This window comes from Bemisia tabaci, chromosome 3, assembly GCF_918797505.1.
Source record: "Bemisia tabaci chromosome 3, PGI_BMITA_v3".
Lineage (NCBI taxonomy): Eukaryota > Metazoa > Arthropoda > Insecta > Hemiptera > Aleyrodidae > Bemisia > Bemisia tabaci.
This window is the reverse complement of record NC_092795.1, coordinates 10,825,875-10,847,530: the sequence shown is the minus strand read 5'-3', so window position 1 is coordinate 10,847,530 and position 21,656 is coordinate 10,825,875. Positions and strand designations below refer to the sequence as shown.

The 21,656-nt window shown below is 40.2% G+C and overlaps 1 protein-coding gene across 3 annotated transcripts in view; it reads left to right on the top strand.

Annotated features, from left to right (window-relative positions):
• LOC109044334 (uncharacterized) overlaps positions 1–21,656 on the top strand; it is a 62,364-nt gene that overhangs the window by 24,413 nt on the left and 16,295 nt on the right. For all 3 annotated transcript variants that reach the window (XM_019062019.2, XM_019062014.2, XM_019062015.2), the window contains 3 exons: positions 2,264–2,444; positions 14,216–14,416; positions 17,985–18,093. In XM_019062019.2, coding sequence (XP_018917564.2) covers positions 2,264–2,444; positions 14,216–14,416; positions 17,985–18,093 — 491 coding nt within the window. The remainder of the gene's footprint in view (positions 1–2,263; positions 2,445–14,215; positions 14,417–17,984; positions 18,094–21,656) is intronic.

Genomic DNA, 21,656 nt, shown 5'->3' with positions numbered 1-21,656 from the left:
AATGAATTCCAGTTCATGTTTTCAATCAGAATGACAAGGAGAACACGATAAATACGTCAAAAATGTATTAAGATGTAACGATTTAAACTTCAGGAAATCGGTAGGAAATCGACGGTGTAAGTAGACAATCACATAACTCGTTTGCGGTGTCTGAAAATCTCCACCTTTAAGTTATTTTTTTTAAGGGAGAACAAATTGACATCATTCCTTGAAGTTTTTGCAGAATTTTCTTCGCATAGAGAAGAAAAATCACTTCAGTTTTAAAGAATAGCTGTTGAGTAGTTTTCCATTTAAAAAATAAAGTATGATAGGAAGTCTGCGACGTCGCAAATCGAGTTATGTGATTGCCGACTTACACCGTCGAAATGCTTCTATGGCTGTGTTGTGGAAAGTGATGCGCCTTCATTCTCCTGAAATAGGCCAAAAACACACTTTAGAGTTAAAATAGCTGCGTTCTTAGTGACCACATTGAATGGATAGAGTTTGCACGCACATTTTTTATTGCTTCATCTGGAAATGCCTAAAGAGCTGACAGTATTTTTTATAATTTTTTTCTGATATGGGAAATAGTATAAAAATATATTTAAAAGTGAGAAAATGCACCACCTAGTGACGTCATCTGGCGGCAATTCCCATTTGAACACATGTATTTTAGCAGATTAGATCAGTTTAATTGTCGTATCTTCTCCAATAATTGTTCAATTTGTGAACCAAGTTTATCCTAGTGTTCAGTTTACTCAGTAGGTTTCCACTTAAAACACGAAATTCATTAAATTTCAGACACCTGCAAATTCTCTATTCCGAAGATTATATGTTAAAATGAAATGGCTGTTTTATACATCAGAGCAAGTTTGTGGTAGATTGTAATAAATGAATACCTTGAAATTCCCCTCGTTGTTTCATGACGAGGAGGAAAAAAGTAAAAATCCAAACATTTTTAAGAGCGTTAATTCTTGAATTTGAATATTCAAAAGTATAGTAATTCCACAGCCACAGGCCTTGCTAACGAAGCAATGTCCATGCGTGTAGCAATAGGTAGTACCGGAGACCTTAATGCTAAAACAGGATCCTAAAAGAGCAGGTTTTGTATATTTCTTTACTTTTATTTTAAATTCATGACTCAGTCATTTTTAATCTGACTCAGTAGTACACTTGAATACTTGAAGTTACTTTTTTGCGGAAGAAAAAAGTTTTTAGCTTCATTACTATAATTTAGAGGCTTAAAAGACAATGGGATAAGTGATGTTTTGGAGAAAAGTGAGAAATCAATGATTTCAAGAAAAACTAGTATTTATTCACACTCTGTGAAAAGTTCATCGAGAAAGTCCAATTTTTAAGCATCAAAAAGTAAGTTGGAACATTCTTTCCATCACATGGTACCATGTAATTTTTAAACTTTAAGCGCGTATTTCTTGAAATAGCAAGAACTGCACTAATGCGCCTTATCCTCCAAGCCCCTCAATTCTGAGTGGGGCTTCTTGTGGCAAAACAGTACAGCTTGTCGGTACTGTTGCTGATAACGGTCGACAAAAATGTTGCAACTTATATGATAAGTCCACTCGTTGGATTAGCGCGCCTCTCAACAAGCACAACACTTGCTATTCGGGATGTGACGCGCAATTTGCATGAATCGAAATTGAAGGCGCTTTCACCTTGCTCTTCGGAGGCAAGTAGATGACCGAAAACCCCAACTTTTCCGTTATGATATTTCACATATTTGATCGCAAGATCATTTGGAATTTGGAAACACGATCAAAGCTTTAAATTGAGCCTTTGTCGAAGGGGAATAGCGTGGAATCCAAATTAATTCTAAACAAAGTAGAATAACAACTTAAATTGGGGAAAGGCTGCACAAAACAGAGGATAAAAGAAAAAGAAAAAAACCGGAAAGTTTCAAAATGTTACAATTTCATTTTCCTTCTTAACCGTTCATAAAAACTCAGCGCACTGCCGTGCACTAGTGGCGTAGCGTCTCACTTACGTGAATCATTTTATTTTGAGTTTTACGACTACCTTCACGTTACAATATTCTTCCGCGACGTTGAATTTTTGGCAGGAGAAAATTTACGACCAGTTGAATCCAAAAGTACTCCCAACATGATTTATCTTCAAAATGAACTTGATGGGTCCATGTTAAAGTGGGTTCAATGTATATCTCGAGGATACCTTTGAAATTTAGTAGAAATGATACACCCGGATGTGACTGTACATGAATACTTGTTTTTTTCTGCATATTAGCTTTGAATTTTTTTGTCTTTTACAGAAGATGAAAGGGCCGACTTCGGAGAGCGAGAGACGATGGCCAAGATGGTCAGCTGCATTCTCAATCGGAGTCTGCTCAACATGGTGACAGATCTCACCCTTACCGGTCTCGTCCGGAAACTGGACCCTCTCTACATAGGCTATCTCGAATACGACATTTTCGAGCCCGATCTCGGACTAAAGTGAGTTTAAACTAGGATAAATTCGCTAAACTCTTCCCGATAGGAGGTTGTAACTCCTACTCTGCGAAAGCCCATTTCATCAACGCACACTATTTAGTTACCTTTCGGCAAAAGTGTCACAAGCGCCATGCGACGTTTCAAAATTTCCTCCGCCATTTTATGTTTTTCCGAAGAAATTGTTCAACGAAACTGCCCGAAAATTCCACCGAATTTTCCTTTTGCTGACGATGAAATTCAGTGAAATTTTCTAACAGATTCAACCAAAAATTTTTCAGTAAAAAAATAAAGTAGTGGCAGAAATTTTGAAATGTCGCATGGCGATTGTGATAGTTTGGCCGGAAGGTGACGATTTCATTGCGGGAGTGATTAAAATTGAAGTATGTGGCGTCTCGTAGGAACAGATTACCTCCCTCTCCTAGAAGGATGTGATTGAAATTTTACTAGATAAAATTACTATTAACATTTAAGCAGTGTGTATGACATTCGATAAGTAGCGTTGGTATTAAGCCGTATGTGCCGGCGCACTTGATGGAAATATCAGTGTGAATAACTTTAAACAACTTTTCGGCACTTGGCCCGGTATTCATTATAAGTCATCAAATGTAATCTAATAATTTCCGTCAGAATTATGTATGTGGCGGGGAAATAGTCCAATCAGCTAATATGTCAAAGGACTAGGCAAACCGTCAAATATTTTTCTTAGATTTGAATTCTGATTCTTTTGCTAATTTTAGACAAAATACATCATCGATCATGTAAGAAAGAAATAATTGTAAAAATATGCATCATAGGCTAGTATTTCAAACGATTTTTAGCTCTTGAACAAACATTTATCTTAAAAGAGCCTCCCAAAATAGGGGCTGACTTTCGCCCCTTTTTCGGTATTCGATTCAACCATCGAACCAAGGTTTACGTAGAAGCTTAAAATAACAGAAAACTCAGGCAAAAATTTCAAGATGAGTATAAAAACCGTTTTCGAGTTAGGGGGGGCAAAGGGGCTTAAACTCCGGCCTTATTTTTCGCAATTTTCTTGTTGAATTGATGTGTCTACGGGGTTGTTATCGTTGTTTACACATGATATACACACCGGTTCCTACACCCTTAGGGGTCAGGGGGCTGACCCCCGGGTTTGGCTCCTTAGGGGTCAGGGGGCTGACCCCCGGCTTAGGCTCCTTAGGGGTCAGGGGGCTGACCCCCGGCTTTGGCTCCTTAGGGTTCAGGGGGCTGACCCCCGGCCTTGGATCCTTAGGGGTCAGGGGGCGGACCCCGGCCTTGGCTCTGTAGGAGTCAGGGGGCTGACCCCCGGCTTTGGCTCCTTAGGGGTCAGGGGGCTGACCCCCGGCCCCGGATCCTTAGGGGTCAGGGGGCGGACCCCCGAACATGGCTCCGTAGGGGTCAGGGGGCTGACCCCCGGCTTTGGCGCTCTAGGGGCCAGGGAGCTGACCCCGGCCTTGTCTCCTTAGGGTCAGGGGGTGACCCCCGGCTCTGGATCCTTAGGGGTCAGGGGGCGGACCCCAGGCCTTGGCTACTTAGGGGTCAGGGGGCTGACCCCCGTCTTTGGCTCCTTAGGGGTCAGGGGGCTGACCCCCGTCTTTGCCTCCTTAGGGGTCAGGGGGCTGACCCCGGCACTGGCTCCTTAGGGGTCAGGGGGCTGCTCCCCGGCTTTGGCTCCTTAGGGGTCAGGGGGCTGCTCCCCGGCTTTGGCTCCTTAGGGTTCAGGGGGCTGACCCCCGGCTTTGGCTCCTTAGGGGTCAGGGGGCGGACCCCCGGCTTTGGATCCTTAGGGGTCAGGGGGCGGACCCCCGGCCTTGGATCCTTAGGGGTCAGGGGGCGGACCCCCGGCCTTTGCTCCTTAGGGGCCAGGGGGCTGACCCCCGTCTTTGGCTCCTTGGGGGTCAGGGGGCTGACCCCCGGGTTTGGCTCCTTAGGGGTCAGTGGGCTGACCCCGGCCTCGGATCCTTAGGGGCCAGGGGGCTGACCCCCGTCTTTGGCTCCTTGGGGGTCAGGGGGCTGACCCCCGGCTTTGGCTTCTTAGTGACAAGGAACCCACATATCGAATGATATTGCCGTTAATCGTATCTCGTTGCCTGATGTCAATGAATCGCCTTCAAATGGGCGGGTATGCAAAGTGACTGCCGTGACGCACGAATAGTGGTATCAGAATTTTGCAGTAAATGTATGGATTGATTTGAAGGCGCTCTTGTGTATCCATTCTGAGTGGCCTTGCACAATGATGTTGACCAAAAAGTTCATAATTTTAAGTTGCAAATCGAGCCGCATATTCGTAAAATGCTGAGGAATATTATTTTGAAAATTAATGCGATTGTTTTTGGTCTCTAAGTCTCTTTTCAAAGAAGAGAGCGCAGGCGGCTGGATGAGATTGTGTATTTTAAGTCCCTTGGTTCGGTCATCGTATTCTGACGCGAAACTGAAAGAAGCGCCGTTTAGATGATCGCAACTTACTCAATAGCGGTTGTGAATTTAAAGAGTTTCGCACGGATAAAATGAGCTTTGTTTGATTAATTGGACTACATTTTGCAATTAGGAATTTAAATTTCTGACTCATCCTTAAAAACACTTTTGTTCATTGGGAAACTAATGGCTCATAAGTTATTTCTAAACTGAGTCAGAAATTATAGTTCCCAATTGCAAAAATGTGGTCCAATTGTGAATAATGAAAACTGAAAAAAAGGTACTTTGTCCACTGGTCCATTAGGAAATCGTAAAGCATGGATGGGTGGATGACCAACTAAACCTTATCTGATAAGGAATTTTAAGTGTGAAACCCTTTTTTAAGTCTAAGAATGATCCAAATCCATCAACAAGTTTAAAACACTAAATGCAAAAATGCGTATTTCCTGCTGAAGTGTCGGTTATTAGTGCCAAAAAACGCGAATATCGGCATTTCTGCTGTATTTTCTAACAGTACGTGAAATTATTGAAACTGCTGATGGAGTTTGACCCCTTTTTCCTCCCGTAACTCGAAAACGGTTTTTATACTCATCTTGAAATTTTTTCCTAAAAAATCTTATAAGTTTCCACTTAAACCTTGGTTCGATGGTCGAATCGAATAGGTACCGAAAAAGGGGCGAAATTTTGGGAGGCTCTTTGACGCATGTCAAAAAACATAGAATATTTACTCTTTTGATATTTAAATATATGAGGAGCGTTTGAAGAGGATTAAGGAACAAGGAGAGTTCGGAGATTTGATGAGGGATTTTTTCCAAAGTATAGAAAACGCACTTGTTTTTCGTATTAAAACAAAGTTTCGTTGACTCCGTCAAAATTTGCGTATCTGTCTATGCATTTAATGAAAACGCCCGATTTGACGATAATTGCCTGCGATATGTCTATTATCATCAGAGACGGATCTTGCAATTTGGCAACACCGGCTCTCCTCCACTTAAACCTACGTGGAAAAATCGATTCTTGTCGGAACACTTGGCTCCTTCAAGAATCGATACATTTCCGCATAGGTTTGAATGTCATTCAATTTGAATGAGTTTTTCGTCAGCTCATTCAAATTTGAATGATCCAGATCGTTCACTTGATCATTGAATTTTAATGCGCCCGAATGAGCTTGAATGATCCGGATCATTGGATTTCAATGAGCTTGAATGATCCGGATCATTGGATTTCAATGAGCTTGAATGATCCGGATCATTGGATTTCAACGAGCTTGAATGATCCTGATCGTTGAATCCCAACGAGCTTGAATAATCCTGATCATTGAATTTCAACGAGCTTGAATGATCCTGATCGTTGCATTTCAACGAGCTTGAATGATCCTGATCGTTGAATCCAAACCAGCTTGAATGATCCTGATCGTTGAATTCCAATGAGTCAAGGTCTCGGTCTGATGAGAATCTGTTATAAAAAATTGTAAACAGTATAGAAGCAAAAGTACATGGGTATCCATTCTCACTGCTTTGCAGTTTTTCTTCAACAGAAAAATGAAGGGGGGAAAAAAAACATATGATGATAGAAAAAGTTAAAAAAACACAGGCTCACCAGAAGTTTCGTCCAATTCCTTTTGAAGTAAGCTCATCCTCCGCCCTATTAACCCTGCTAAAAATGTTCCGTGTGGATGATTTCCATGAAGTTGATTTCCATGAAAAAATGACACGGAAAAATGGAACAGGAAATATTTCCATGTGGCTGATTTCCGTGTGGCTGATTTCCATGTGGCTTATTTCCATGAAAATTTTTCATGGAAACGAAATCATTTCCGTGAAAATTTGTCATGGAAACGAAATCATTTCCGTGACAATTTTTCATGGAAACAAAACCATTTGCATAAAAATGATCACAAGATGGTTTCAGTACCATCCAAATTGCTCATGGAAATTAAATAAATCTTAGAATCAAGACAAAGGAGACAAGCGTCCCAATGGGAGCACATGATATTTGGACCATGCAGACATGCTCAGTAAAATAGAAAATGAACAAACAACACTCACCAACTTGTTCAAATCTGTAATCCACTGGGTCAGAAAAATCCACTTGAAGACAATAAATCCAAATTTCCGATTAGAACTGGTGCAGGTACGAAGGAACTTTTGAAAACACGATGAGTGCATTGTAAAAATATCTAAAGCACTCTTTAACGTAAGAGAAAAATTAGCACCATGATTTAATAGCTGATCAATACAGAACACCACTCTCAGAAAAGCACTGACACAACACGATTCTTCAGTTTAGTTTTAGAGGAGAAAGCATTTTTCAAAAGATGCGACATCATAGATCCACAGCTTAAATAATTTCACAATTTACTCCGATTATTGATGATATTAAGGTAGCCATCGATTCTCTACCCGACGTTCCTTCCACACATGACAGGAAACATCTACAGGCATGGAGCAAATGGCACTAAGCAGCAATGTACATCTGATAAGGCAAGCTCCTGGAAGTGTCGATCTGCAAAAATACAAAGCGGGAGACAGATCATCAAATTGATCTACCTATCGTTAATGGCCGTCCTTGGAGACAGACAATAAACTACGTAACAATATATCAACCACCTTTTGATAACAGAACGAATTTAAAATGAGAGCAAGACCCTTCCTTATGGAGGGAGGGCCAAGAAACATTTAAGAACGGAACATTTTACTACTTACAGGTCTGAGCCACTGAATAAAATACATTCCACCAGTCAATAAAATTTTAAATTTTGAATGTTGATGGATAACCTGATTGCCAGTATACATTGAGTTGAAACATCTGATACTTAGAGCGGTTCATTCTTATAGAAGCTTTCGTAAGTAGTTTCAGATAGGTACTTTAAAATTAGACACCGGTCAAATGTAGTACAAGAGAGGAAATGGGTGCAACAAAACTTTAATTGTCCTTGATTCTTTTGAAGACACAAGGAAAATGCAGGCAGTATGAGGATGTTTCAACAGACTATCTATAGCACTCGCCTGCAAGAGTTGGGAAGTTTCGACTTGTGATAAAGTCCGCGGATAATAAGATTTGCACTTAGAGAGTGCGACAGAAGATCCACCATCTTGATTCTGGTCTTTCCCTTCAATGCTAAATGGATGAAAGATTATCTCCCTTCCCACGGAAGGAGTGGATAGATTTATTAGACGTAGACTCTTCGATCAACTTCGTAACCACGGTTAGGAATGGCACATGGTAGTAAATGCATTCGCAAACCAAGAGAATAGAATTCACGATTACCTCGCTCGTTAGAAAATATCGACTGAATCGTAAATCGGCAAAGAAAATTAAACTCGAGTTACTTGATCAGTATAGCTTGACATGACAAATAATGTGTAATGTAAGTACAAGGTGACAGGCTCATACTTAGGTGTGTCCGTCGTCTAGAGGTGAAAGAGAGATAATTTACCTGTGTTCGATGAAACTGAGTATAGTCAAGTAGACGCCGATAATACAATCGATTCTTCGTTAAGAATCATGAAAAGTAGATCAAATTAAGTTTTCATTTTCAAATTAACGGCATGCATGGCATGGCTTGGCTGGCTGGGTGGATTGATTTGAACAATGGTCCGGACTCCGGAGTTCCGAGTCCGACTTGGACATCGAACAGTTGGACGAGGGACCATTCCGCGGTTCCGCCTTTTGCCTTTTTATCGAGGTTGCGTATGAAAATGAGTGAAAATCAGCCGCTATATTGATTTAGGAGAGCCAGTTTTTGTATTTTAATACTTTTGAAAACATCTGCCTGATAATTATTTTGATAATAAATACAACCCTGGAAGTATCGGCAAGGAACGATTATTCCACGAACTAGGAACATCTTCTTCACAAAAGTTAGGTTATATTTATCGCTCACAAGTCTCACATCACTTCAAGTAGTTCAAGTAAGTAATTTAATGAATAATTTTTCACTTTCACACCTTTCCTTACTTCAATTCAGCCTGATGGCATTTATCGATTCCAAATATTCAAGTTATAAATTGAGCGCTCAAATAGCTTGCCGACTGTTACCTACCGAGGTACGAGAGCTTATTCACCCGTCAATTTAATACTGACTTAAAGCAAGGCATCCACACTGCTTATCCTCTGCCTCACTCATGAATTGGGTGGCTAATGCATTAGCGAGAACTAAAAACGCATCATCCTTAGACATTTTACCAATCGCACATTTGCAGTGCTGCGGATGTTGCCCTAATTTTATCCCTTCAAGGTACCCACAGTCAAATCATCAGTTTGTGCATGTACCTAAAAGTCGTATATTTTTAAAATATCTCAAGAGCTTATACAAAAATGAACCGCTCTAAGTATCAGATGTTTCAACTCGATGTATACTGGCAATCAGGTTATCCATCAACATTCAAAATTTAAAATTTTATTGACTGGTGGAATGTATTTTATTCAGTGGCTCTAGACCTGTAAGTAGTAAATTGTTCCGTTCTTAAATGTTTCTTGGCCCTCCCTCCATAAGGAAGGGTCTTGCTCTCATTTTAAATTCGTTCTGTTATCAAAAGGTGGTTGATATATTGTTACGTAGTTTATTGTCTGTCTCCAAGGACGGCCATTAACGATAGGTAGATCAATTTGATGATCTGTCTCCCGCTTTGTATTTTTGCAGATCGACACTTCCAGGAGCTTGCCTTATCAGATGTACATTGCTGCTTAGTGCCATTTGCTCTATGCCTGTAGATGTTTCCTGTCATGTGTGGAAGGAACGTCGGGTAGAGAATCGATGGCTACCTTAATATCATCAATAATCGGAGTAAATTGTGAAATTATTTAAGCTGTGGATCTATGATGTCGCATCTTTTGAAAAATGCTTTCTCCTCTAAAACTAAACTGAAGAATCGTGTTGTGTCAGTGCTTTTCTGAGAGTGGTGTTCTGTATTGATCAGCTATTAAATCATGGTGCTAATTTTTCTCTTACGTTAAAGAGTGCTTTAGATATTTTTACAATGCACTCATCGTGTTTTCAAAAGTTCCTTCGTACCTGCACCAGTTCTAATCGGAAATTTGGATTTATTGTCTTCAAGTGGATTTTTCTGACCCAGTGGATTACAGATTTGAACAAGTTGGTGAGTGTTGTTTGTTCATTTTTTATTTTATTGAGTATGTCTGCATGACAGATGTCATCCATTATTACTTTGCATGATGCATATTTAGCTGAAAGATTCTCTTTACACATGCCTAGTGGAAGATACATGTGTGTTTAGAACTGCTAACATGCGAACTTTGAAAAACTACGCTGCTATGATATAGAAAATCCTACAAGTCCAAGAAGGTCTATGCGCTGATATCAATTACATACTGACATATACCCGTCAAACAAGTTCCCATGGCCGTCATAGATGGCCTGCCCACAAAGTATGTCTGAAAGGGTGGCTCTAATTTTCATCAAGGAGCTTTGAGTACACCATTTACTTTTTAAAATTATTGTGCTTATAATTGCTTTCACTTGAGTGTAGATGTAAGTACACACTAAGCTTTTATCCATCCTACATTTTGGCACATTTCTTTAATTATTGAGCTTCATAAAATTTCAGGTACTTGATTTTCAGGGGCTGAGATCGAAATCATATCATTAAAAAAAATTGGTTCCAGCAATTCTTTTCAAATTCTTTACAAAAAAATTTAGAAGACTTAATAACTGAAGATAAAAACATAACATGCTAAACACTACCTTCTGATGAAAAAGTACTTAAGTGATGACCAAAATTGAGACTTTTTTCGATCACCCTGATATGGGGATCTTCTTCACCTCCTTTCTAAACATACGCCTGAGAAGAAAAAATTTGACTGCTAATGCAACCCGCAACAATGATCGTATAGCTCTTCTTTCGGTTGTTTTCCTTTTTCCTCTTCATCCCCCCCCCCCCTTCCAAAACTTAAGATTTTTCCTTTTCATGTCATAATGAGCCCATAGCACAGAAGTTTTCAAAAATGATTGGAATTCACGAAATTTCATTTTATGAAGTTACATATAAAATCTTGCATCTCTGGTTTGAACCGTATACCGAGTATAATTCCTTGGCGCGCACCTTGCGGAGCGCCTTCAACATCGTAGTTATGCTCCAAACGCGACACTCACGCTCCGATGTGTAATTTTCGCATGTTGCGCATGTCGGAGCGTATGTCCAGTTTAGAATTGCCCAAAAATTGAAAGATTTTAAAGCCGCGAAATTCATGTTTAAATCCGCAATTTTTATTTCCATGCCGAACTGAGAAGGGGATTTTCAATTCCATGAAGGCTTGATGGAAATGACTTGGTTTCCGTGTGAGTTGCATGGAAGTGTTATGAGTTCCATGTCGAGCTCACAAGGAAATATTTTCATTTCCATGAAGACTTGATGGAAATGACTTGGTTTCCGTGTGAGTTGCATGGAAACGTTATGATTTCCATGTCGAGCTCACAAGGAAATGTTTTCATTTCCATGACGGCTTGATGGAAATGACTTGGTTTCCATGTGAGTTTCATGGAAACGTTATGATTTCCATGTCGAAGGACATGGAAGTCAGACGATTTCCATGAAATCACATGGAAATCGGGTCATTTCCACGTGAATCCACATGGAACATTTTTAGCAGGGCAACGATGGAGACCATATTATTGGAGTAAAAATGTATCTTCAGAACACAAAGCAGTGCATTTGATGGCTGGAGCACAACTCACAGGTATAAGGTAAGATCATACTGATAATTTGTTAGACGGTCTAGGGAAAAAACGAGAAAATTTAAAGCAACACAGAAGAAAAATCTGAGCGGCGACACGCTAATGATACGCAGGCAGTAAGACTAATCCTAGTCTACGATCAATGACTGATCAGATCAGACCAACGCGAGCTCCGCGAGCCCTCGGCCGCGTAGGTTTGGGGTGGAATTTCCAAATCTTCCCTTGCTCAACGGCATCTTCCTTTGTTTTCCTCACGCAGCAAACTGCAGAGTGGCCAGTGGCGGGAGGCGGGGAAGTAACGGCGTTGCCACATTGCTTAAATATTCTTCCATCCTCCTGTCTTAAGGGTTGCTACGATTACGTCACTTTCTTGTCTCTATTTTTTATATTATCATGTAAGGCTCATTTTTTTTATTGTCATAAGACTAACGAATTTACCGGAAAAGCTAGTGTGAGGGAAACCCTTCTTTTCTCGATAATTAAAATCCTCTGCTCTGTAATTTCTCTTCTATACTGCTTTGAATTCTATCTCTTGTTATTTCCCTAGACTGTTTAACAAGTTATAAGTATGAACTTACCTTATACTTGTGAGTCGTGTTCCAGCCATCAAATGCACTGCTTTGTGTTCCGAAGACACAATTTTATTCCGATAAAATTTTCTCCATTGATGACACTTCATTAGAACGAACACTCGAGCACAAAATTGTAAGTACGTTCGGCCTTGTTTCAATTCAAAGCACAATCTAAGGTAATTTAATTATTTCAAAGACAAAATCAATTACATATCCTTGTATCCCAATGTAATTTTTGCTGCTTTCTTTCTTTAAAATCAAAGTAACGGCGACATTGCTCGTGTAATTCTAAACGCGCGGTTCATTCTTCAATTCAACATTTTTCTGGTTATGCTGTTAATTTAACATGTTTCCTTTTAGTTAACTTTTTCAGTAGTCAATGAGAAGTATCCCCGCAGCACTGCCGTGCTAAGGAAGAACGCCGTATGAATATTTGAGAGTTGCCAAATTTCCCTTGATAAAACATGTATTTTTGAAAACATTCTTGTATATTTTTCCTTGAAAAGTTCAGATATTTTGGATTAAATTAAGTACAAAATTATCTGAAAATTTCAGAAAGTAACATCCGCAATTTCCCAGTAAATTTGGTTTTTATTGGAGGAAATTTGGCAACGTCTGAAGGCTCATACGACGTTCTTCCTTGGCACGGCAGAGCCAGAGCAGAGCAGCTTTACAACTCGGCGGCAAAGCTACGAGCCTCTCCCATCATGACTGTTTTGTGGTTTGAATTCTTGACAGCGTGGGGGAGATGGTTTGTAGCAAAAATTTTCACCTTCAAACTACTTTTATTAAAGGTACATTCACGCTATTACTGTAATAGGGCGGAGGATGAGCTTACTTCAAAAGGAATTGGATTAAACTTCTGGTGAGCCTGTGTTTTTTTAACTTTTTCTATCATCATATGTTTTTTTTTTTTTTTTTTTGTTTTTTTTTCCCCTTTCATTTTTCTGTTGAAGAAAAACTGCAAAGTGAGTATGGATACCCACGTACTTTTGCTTCTATACTTTTTACAATTTCTTTATGATAGATTCTCATCAGACCGATACTTGAATATCCGAATCTGCTGATCATATCATCCATATCATTCTGGTGGCTTATTCAACTTCAATAATCTTGATCGTTGATTTAATAAGCTTGAATGAGCCAGCATGTTGGGTCGTTCAATTTCAATGCTCTCGATGATTCAGTTACGATAAGCCTGATCATTGGCCCAATGAGTTTGAATAAGCTGATAAATTGAATCATTCAAATTGAATGATCCTGATTATACAAGTTGAACGATCCAACGAGTTAGTGCATCCATGTTGAATGATCGAATGAGCCAGCGCATTCAAGCACATTGGGTGAATGACCCGATGCACATTCAAGTTGAACGATCCAATGAGCCAGCGCACTCAAGCTCATTCGGGATCATTCAAGCTCATTGAAGAATCATTCAAACTCATTCAGGATCATTGAAAATTGAATGATCCTGAATGAGCTGGAACGGGAAAGGAACAATGTTGCTGATTCACTGGATCCGCCAATAAATTATCACTCTCCAATGGAGATGTTGCATGTGTGAGGAATTTGCGATTTGACTATTGATTCTTATGTAAAAGTTTGCAAGAAACACGATGGTCCCACTGGTTTTCTCTGAACTTAACTCCCAAGCTCAAAAAAATCTCTCAAGTTGAGGCCAAAATGGAGATGACACCCCACGCTATCCTGAGAGTCCACCTCTACATCAAGACAAACTCTCCATGCAAAGATTAGGGAGCAAATACATTAGCTGTGATTCCGTGTTTTCAATTTTAGAGTCCCCAAATAAAGTGGCAGCCCTGTCAATGTATTTGTTCCCTATCTTTGCATGGAGAGTTTGTCTTGATGTAGACGTGGACTCTCACGATAGCGTGGGATATCCCCTCCATTTTGGCCTCAACTTGAGAGCTTTTTTGAGCTTGGGAGTTAATATCAGTGAAAACCAGTGGCCACATCGTGTTTCTCGCGAACTTTTACATAAGAATCAACAGTCAAATCGCAAATTCCTCACACATACAACATTTCCATTCGTCAGCGGAATAGTTACTATAAGGCTGGAATGTTTGCAGTGTGAGCGGGTCGTTGCACGGATTCAACGTGGACAACTTCTCAAAGCTGTACGTGCGGAATCTGGCTGTGGACCTCCGGCGGATGAAGTCAGACGTGCAGTTAGAGTTCGAGCGTGTCCAGGCCACGGCCCTCTACAACATTTCCGGGCTCATGAATCAGGCTAACACCACCGCCGAACTCTTTGGCAATGGCCACTTCAAGTATGTACCCAATGAAAAGCCGAGTCTCGCCCAAACATAGAGACAAAACTGCCGTGATAGCGAAGAGAGCCGTAAGTGCAAAAATGAAGTTCTGAGAAAACGGGCTCAGAAGCTTCTGACCGGAACATTTTGTTGAAAGAAGCCTCCGTTCTTCGTCAAATTTCCTCTAATCGTCCGGAAGACTCCTAGAAATCGTGTGGATGATTGAAAATCGACTGATTTTATTTCCATTACATAAAAAGGGTATTTTTTTTATTTTCCTGCTAGGTTATTGTTAGGCAAGACAGCCGTAAGTGCTATCTTCTGCATGCTTTCGTGGTTGCGTTTTGGACGCACAACAAACACATTTTCAGGTTAGAAATCGGCAGATGAGGCCGGAATTCCTCTTGAAAGCACTGTTTTCATTGGCTCTCATGCACCTACGGCCGTCTTGAAAAAGACTATGTCATTTTTTGTGCACTTACGGCTTTCTCATATGCGGATGGAAGCTTTTACTTTCGGGGTTGCTCGGAGAAAAAAAACTTCGTGCATGGGACCCGAAGTTGAGGTCATATGGATCTCTGAAGTTTTCGGATCACACATCCGAGCACTTGAGGTCCAACTGCCGAAGTTCAGGTCGAACATCTGCGGCACTTCGGTGTATACCGAAGGGCTCGGGCCACACATCTGAAGTACTCCGGTACATATACCGAAGTACTTCAGGTATCTGACCCGAACTTCGGCAGTTGGACCTCAAGTTTCCGAAAACTTCAAAGATGCATATGACCTCAACTTCGGGGACGCGGACAGGGGGACACTTCCTTAAGGGAGCAACATAGTCATCACCCTTTTTCGGTTGTTGACCCACCTACTATGAATGATTAACTTCAGGTGACGTAATGAGCCAAACGAGTTTCCAAAACTTCGGAATGTTTGCGAAACGAGCGACCCAACCGGTTGTTCAACATCCATCTAGTAGGTAAGTCAACAGTTGAATTTTCGAGTCCCGAAAGTAAAAACTTCCACTATTGAAAAGATATCAATGGAGGGTCATTTGCCTCTGCCTAGATAAATCACTAGCGATGCTCGCATGTTAGCAATACCGGGTTTCTTCCATTTAAATTCATGTAAAATAATAGATATCTATCGATTGCAGATGAGGCAGGTTGTTAATGTAAACAGATTATTTTACACGCACGGACTGAAGAAGGGACCTAAGTCCACGCATATTAAAAAACGAGCTACTGATGCCCAGAGACAATATATTTTAAAGATACTGCACTAACAATAATCTATAAGAAATGTAATCTAGTGAGGCAAAAGTGAAATTCGGAGAAGGTTAACGCTACTTTTTGCCTAATAATGATACTAGTTTTTACAAAACTAGCAGTGGCGTGGCGTGCTTTGCGATTCATCGATCGAGCTGACATTTAAATCTGTGGAAAAGGACCGATGAACAAGGTGTTCGCAACAAACACCTTAACAGTAGATTCTTTACCATAGCTTCAAATGAGGAAACATCAATAATCGATCATTCACGCTCCGCCACTGAACACTACAGGCAGTTTTCCGTGAGAATCTCAAAATACGATTCTTCAAGTCAACTCGACAAATAACGACGATAACATAGGTGACACACATTGCGCATCTCTTTCGTCACTTCTAAGCCATTTTCCCCACCTAATTCGTTTTTCGCTGCGCGGGGAGCGGCGCACAGTGGATCGAGTTAATGGAAGAAGTCGAACAAAAACTTTAAAAGCTCGTAACTCCGTTCATACAGCAATTTGAGATTATAAAAGTGGCTCCATTGGTTCCCTCGTAATATTTCCTTCCAGAAACATCCCTTAGAATTTAAAATGTGACGAATTAAACATCAAAATTTGCCGTTTTTGTCATGAATTTCATGTCCGACCGCTCTAATTGACTCGAGCCACTGTGCGGCGCTTCAACATGCTCAGCGTGCAATAACTGAATGCAAAAGGGAATGGACACAAAAGGGGAGAGACGAGGATGATGAGAATATATTTGCAACTCGGGTCGTATTTTACCGTGTGACAGGAGTGACTTTTCAGATGACGCGAGTCGTCATCTCGAGTTCCGGGGCCTGAGACCGAGCTTCCGGATGACGTCACGGGGATTTTCGGGAATGAGCTGTCGCCGGGGTGTCAGCGTCGGGCGTCGCGACGCTCCCGGATCTTAAATACTGACGCATAACTCGTCAAGAAAGGAAATGCCACCTTAACTCTCGGATCTCCTTCCATGACGCAACCATTCGTGCTCGGTGGATGTCCGTGTTGCATGCACGGAAATTTGAAGGGGTTTTGGCTATTCTTCCCGCTCAGCAATTTGCGAGGCGCGGTAAACGAATTGATGGCTCCGATAAATGGATCGAGTTTAACCCTCTAATGGATGAATTAGTTTTGGATCACGGATTTTGAAATAAAAACATTTTTCTGAAAGATCTTTGTAAAAATAAAGTCCCAATTTTTTTTGGGCGGCAGGGGGCTCCCCCCCCCCCAAATTGGTAGTTACACATATGTAGGTCCATGCAACTTCGATAATAAAATAAAAAGAAAAGTTACTTATATGTGACTCTATGCAACTTTAGTAAACACCCTAAAAAGGAGATGTTACATAAAAACATGCGAAAGTAAATTTCATTGAAAAAAAGAAGAAAATATTAGTCTACGCAGAGATTAGATATTAGGAGACCACTGTTTTTGCCGGCATAAATCAAATTATAGGTTATTTTTAGGCATGTGTCTATTTTTATTGTCCAGAATTGGTTGCAATGGAATGACATATGTGTAACTTGTCTGTCATTTTCGTTACCAGAGTTATTTGCATGAGATCACATAATATGTTAAATTCGGTTTTGAATCAATTGATTAAAAACCCAATTTGCATCTAATATTTCCTGTTGTCACCTAAAACGAGTATGACGTGTGCTCTAGATGCACATATTTTTTCCATCGTCATACGCCACTCTTACCAACCTACCTGCGCCGAAAATGCGTTGCCAGAGCCGACCTACGCAGACCAAGGTTGTCGAAAAAACACGTTTTTTAACCTAATTTAGCAACGCTGGAGTGAGTTCCGTCATTTTTATCCAATAGAACTCAACCTTGGGCTTGCGTAAATGCATTCAGAAACATTGTTGCGCTCGTACAGAATTTGTAAAAAAGAAAATTAAATTAAATTAGAAAGTTAAATTACATATATGTACATATATGTGTAAATATGCAAAAGAGGTTTGATAAAAGGATGGCGTTATTCGAAGGTGCCGTACCGCCGAATGATCACTTCATTAACAAAAAGGAACCAAATCGTTTGAAAGCCAAAGATAAGCTCGATGGTAGTTTGGAAATACTTTAAATACATCATAATGTAGTTCTTTTCTTTTCTCTGAATAATACATACTGGAGCAAGTAATTATACTTTTTACTAGTGAGAGGAGCATTACCTTGTAGCTTTCTTAAAGACTCATTTCATCATTCATCAGGAAAAATAATTATGATTTAAGAGAAATGAATCCGATAAACGTAAAAGAATCTAATGAGTATATGGACACTGTTCCATTCTGTTTCAGGGCGAACTTCTCTAACGTCTTCGTAAACGCATCTCTGTCTTTTGCAATGCCAAATTTGATGCTACAAATGCAAGGTTTCGACTATGACTACGAAGTTGGGAACTTCCACGTAAGTGCCTTCTCTCACTAATTAGAAACTAAAGGACTTTAATGAGTTTTAAAATATACACAAATCTATCCGTTGAACTTCAATAGGAAAGTCAGCTTACCAAGAAGCTGACGGTTGACGTACTCAGGAAGTTTGAATGAGATCCATATTCATGCAGGACGCACACTTTCAAAAGGTAAGTCGGTTCAATTATGTAGAGAAATATCTGACGAACCAGAGGTTGACGTGACTTGGAGAAACTTTTTAAAAAAAATTCCCGAGATCCGGAAATCATCATGGGCCAAATCGACTTCTAAATCGTTGAGAAATTGGTTGGCAGTCTTGGCTGAGGATTTTATGTCTATCAACGACATTCCTAAGCCCATCGACGGTTCCTAGTCTTGAGAACCCGTGAGTGTGGATCTTATGCCCATCAAATACATTCCCCAGCCCCATTCTCGAGTACCCAGGCTTGTGGACTTTATGTCAATTGACGACTTCCCGAAGTTCTTCTATAAGAGCACCTTTCTGCATAGGGAAACCAATGGCATATATGTTGTTTCTAAAACGAGTTAGAAATAGTGGTTCCGTATTGCAAAATTTGGTCCACCCATACTACGTCATAGCTTGCAGCATCATACATTCTTACGAATGAGCTTCACAAACATCAGTTAACCTGCATGATTACATCACAAATTATCTATACCTCACCCTGGTAAAAATTTGAGCTGCGTTTCAAAATACCATAGGAATTCTTATAGCCGGCTAAAGAAGGCTACAGAAAATCATATAGCCGGCTGTAGAATGCGGAGAAAATCATACGGCCGGGCTATACGAAGCGATAAAAAATTATGCAGCCGTTCTATAGTTCCTACCGCCGGGCTTTAAACTTTATCGCCTGGCTCTTGCTTTTTCACCATCGATTATAAAAGACTATAAGAAATAATAAATATAAATAATAAATAGGCTATAATATAAGAATTCGTTTAAGAAATTGTGTAGAAATTCGTGTGCTTTGGAAATCATTAAGTTTGATACGGAACCACCTTAATATTTACAAAACACACATTTTCCTTTAATACATATTTTTTATTCATCAATTAAAATGAGAATAATCCATACAGGATGTGCAAACATTTCAAACTCATGAGTTGAATAACGCTGACTCCGCCAGATTAAATATTAAAGCCTAACACAAAGCGGAGCGGCGACGCACTGGCGCCTACAAACATAACAGGGATACTTCACGCATTGCGCAACGCGTGAAGTATCCCTGTTAGGTTTGTAGGCACCAATGCGTCTTTCGCGCTGGCTGCCCGCCAGCCACGGCGCTTGAAGCAACTATTTCACACTAGAGGTATTGCACAGTATCACACGAAACTGAAGGCGCTCTAATATATTAGTAATGGTAGGCATCCATCAAAAGCACGGAGCTTTCCTCGCAAAATAAATCAAGATACTACGGCCCAAAAAGAGAGCAGTATTCCAAAAACTCACTAAGTCCTAGCATCCGTAATTAGTAACGTTTAGCATACACTTTATCGCCTGGCTGTTGCTTAATCGCCATCGGCTATAAAATGCTATAAGAAATTGTGTAGCCGGCTATAGAAGTTATTGGAAATGTTACAGCCGGCTGTAGGTCTATGGTATTTTGGAACACAGATTCTACTGCCAATTTTTACCAGGGCATACTAGAAACTACTCGTTTGTAAAATTTCTCCAAGGACCATTTGAAATTCTGGTTATTCGGTGGGTGAGATTGAATATTGTTCCTACGATGAAGTCTAAGTTGCAATAGGAAACGAACGAAGAATCGTGATCTGAAGAGGAATAAGAGAACTAGGAAATACAGGGAGAAAATTCTCAACGTATACACTTGTGAAGAGGAGGGTGGACTGTCTAAAAATAAGCGTTTAATACGTTCTGTATCGTATCAATAGAGATCAATATTTATATTTTCAGCGGAATGATTACCGCTCGAAAAGAAACGGGTGAAAGGATTTGAAGAAAGAGGTGGGTTGCGTCGCATCGTTGTCAAAGGTACCCTACTAGATACTTTTCTACTCTTAGGTTTCTCTCTCTCTCATCCAGTGTGAGATGAAGTGATCGTGCGATTACGAGCAATAGCCTAATGAAGTTAAGCTTGGGGTGATACCTAAAATTCTAAGAAAATACTCTAACAAATTGTACGAGATTACTTTATGTAATCGCGAATTTCAACTGGCTCCACCCGATTAAAATTGACTGTTAAAAAACTCGTCAATTTCAAAAATAAAACTCTTTAAAGGGTAGATTAAATAATCCGAGTTGTGGAACCCTTCCTGTTCTTTTTTCGTAAAAGTGCTATCTTGCACTTTCATTGTTTAAGTTTTTACCACTTCATTTCAGTAAAGTTAAACAAAATTTAAAAAAACTTTACATACAATTTTAGTTGTTTATGTTGCACATTTTGCAGTTCATTTCTTGTTTAGCATCAATTTGAGTAATTATTAAAATGTAACAAAAATTTGAAGCCAATTTTTTCATAACTTTTGGTTAACGGAAATTTTACGTAAATTTTACTGGAAAAAAAAACAAAAAGGGTTTCCTAACGCGTGCATCTCACAAATTGTTCAATTCTAAATTGAACCTTCCGTGCTACTTGGGATGGCATGAGTTTTGAAGGAAGTAAGTCCCTAAGTTCCCTTTAAAATAATTTCGCCCCTCCCCCTAGGCTACGAGACTGCCTTTGAACGAGAGTACCTGTATTCATGTAGGTCTTAGAACCCAAATGTGCAGCCATCCTTCTAACCAGCCACCACAACATTTCACTGCCAGTCTGCAGAGTCTGCAAATTCCAATTCTAACCAAGATGGCCAAGAATGTACAGAAATGAGCATTCTCCCGCTAAAATAAGTAAATTTATGCAAAAACTGGTCAAATACGTGCTTTATAAACAACGGTTCGTAGCAATATTATTAGTGAATCGTTCTGGATAATTGAAATTCATAGGTTAGCTGCATTTCTGGGCCCTAACTTTATTCGCAGAAGCATCGGTGAAGGCCCGTTAGGTTTTCGGAGTTTCACATCTGTCCAAACTCTCGCTACGCAGGTACTCAACTTTGAACCTGCATAAAACCGTAGAAGTTATTTTTCCATTGTGTATTATAAGAGCGCTGCGGCAACGCGGAGCAATATACTAAATCGGGAAAACGTTGCACTTATGCAAATTTCTCACCACTTGCAATGTCGGCATGGCGGCGCCCCCTTTCAACCTAAAGTGCATGCACGCAGCCCGGCCCCGCTCTTTTATTTTCCCCTCTCTGTTATTCTTTCCCCACGTCATTTTTCCTTGTTATTTTTCTTTCTCATTTTCTTCCTCCTCCGACCAACCCAGCGTTTCGTGGACTGTTTGTGCTCTCCAGTGTAGAACTTTAAGATTATACATTGTTGAAAGGGAGAGTAAGGAAAACAACGTCCGCGGGTAAAAGAGCCTTCGTCCATGAGTTATTGATCGCAGGAAGCAGAACATTCTACGAACATTTGGGGGTAAAAAACGCCCAACAATACCAAACCAAACCGGTGTCATGGTGGTTTGAAGTTCC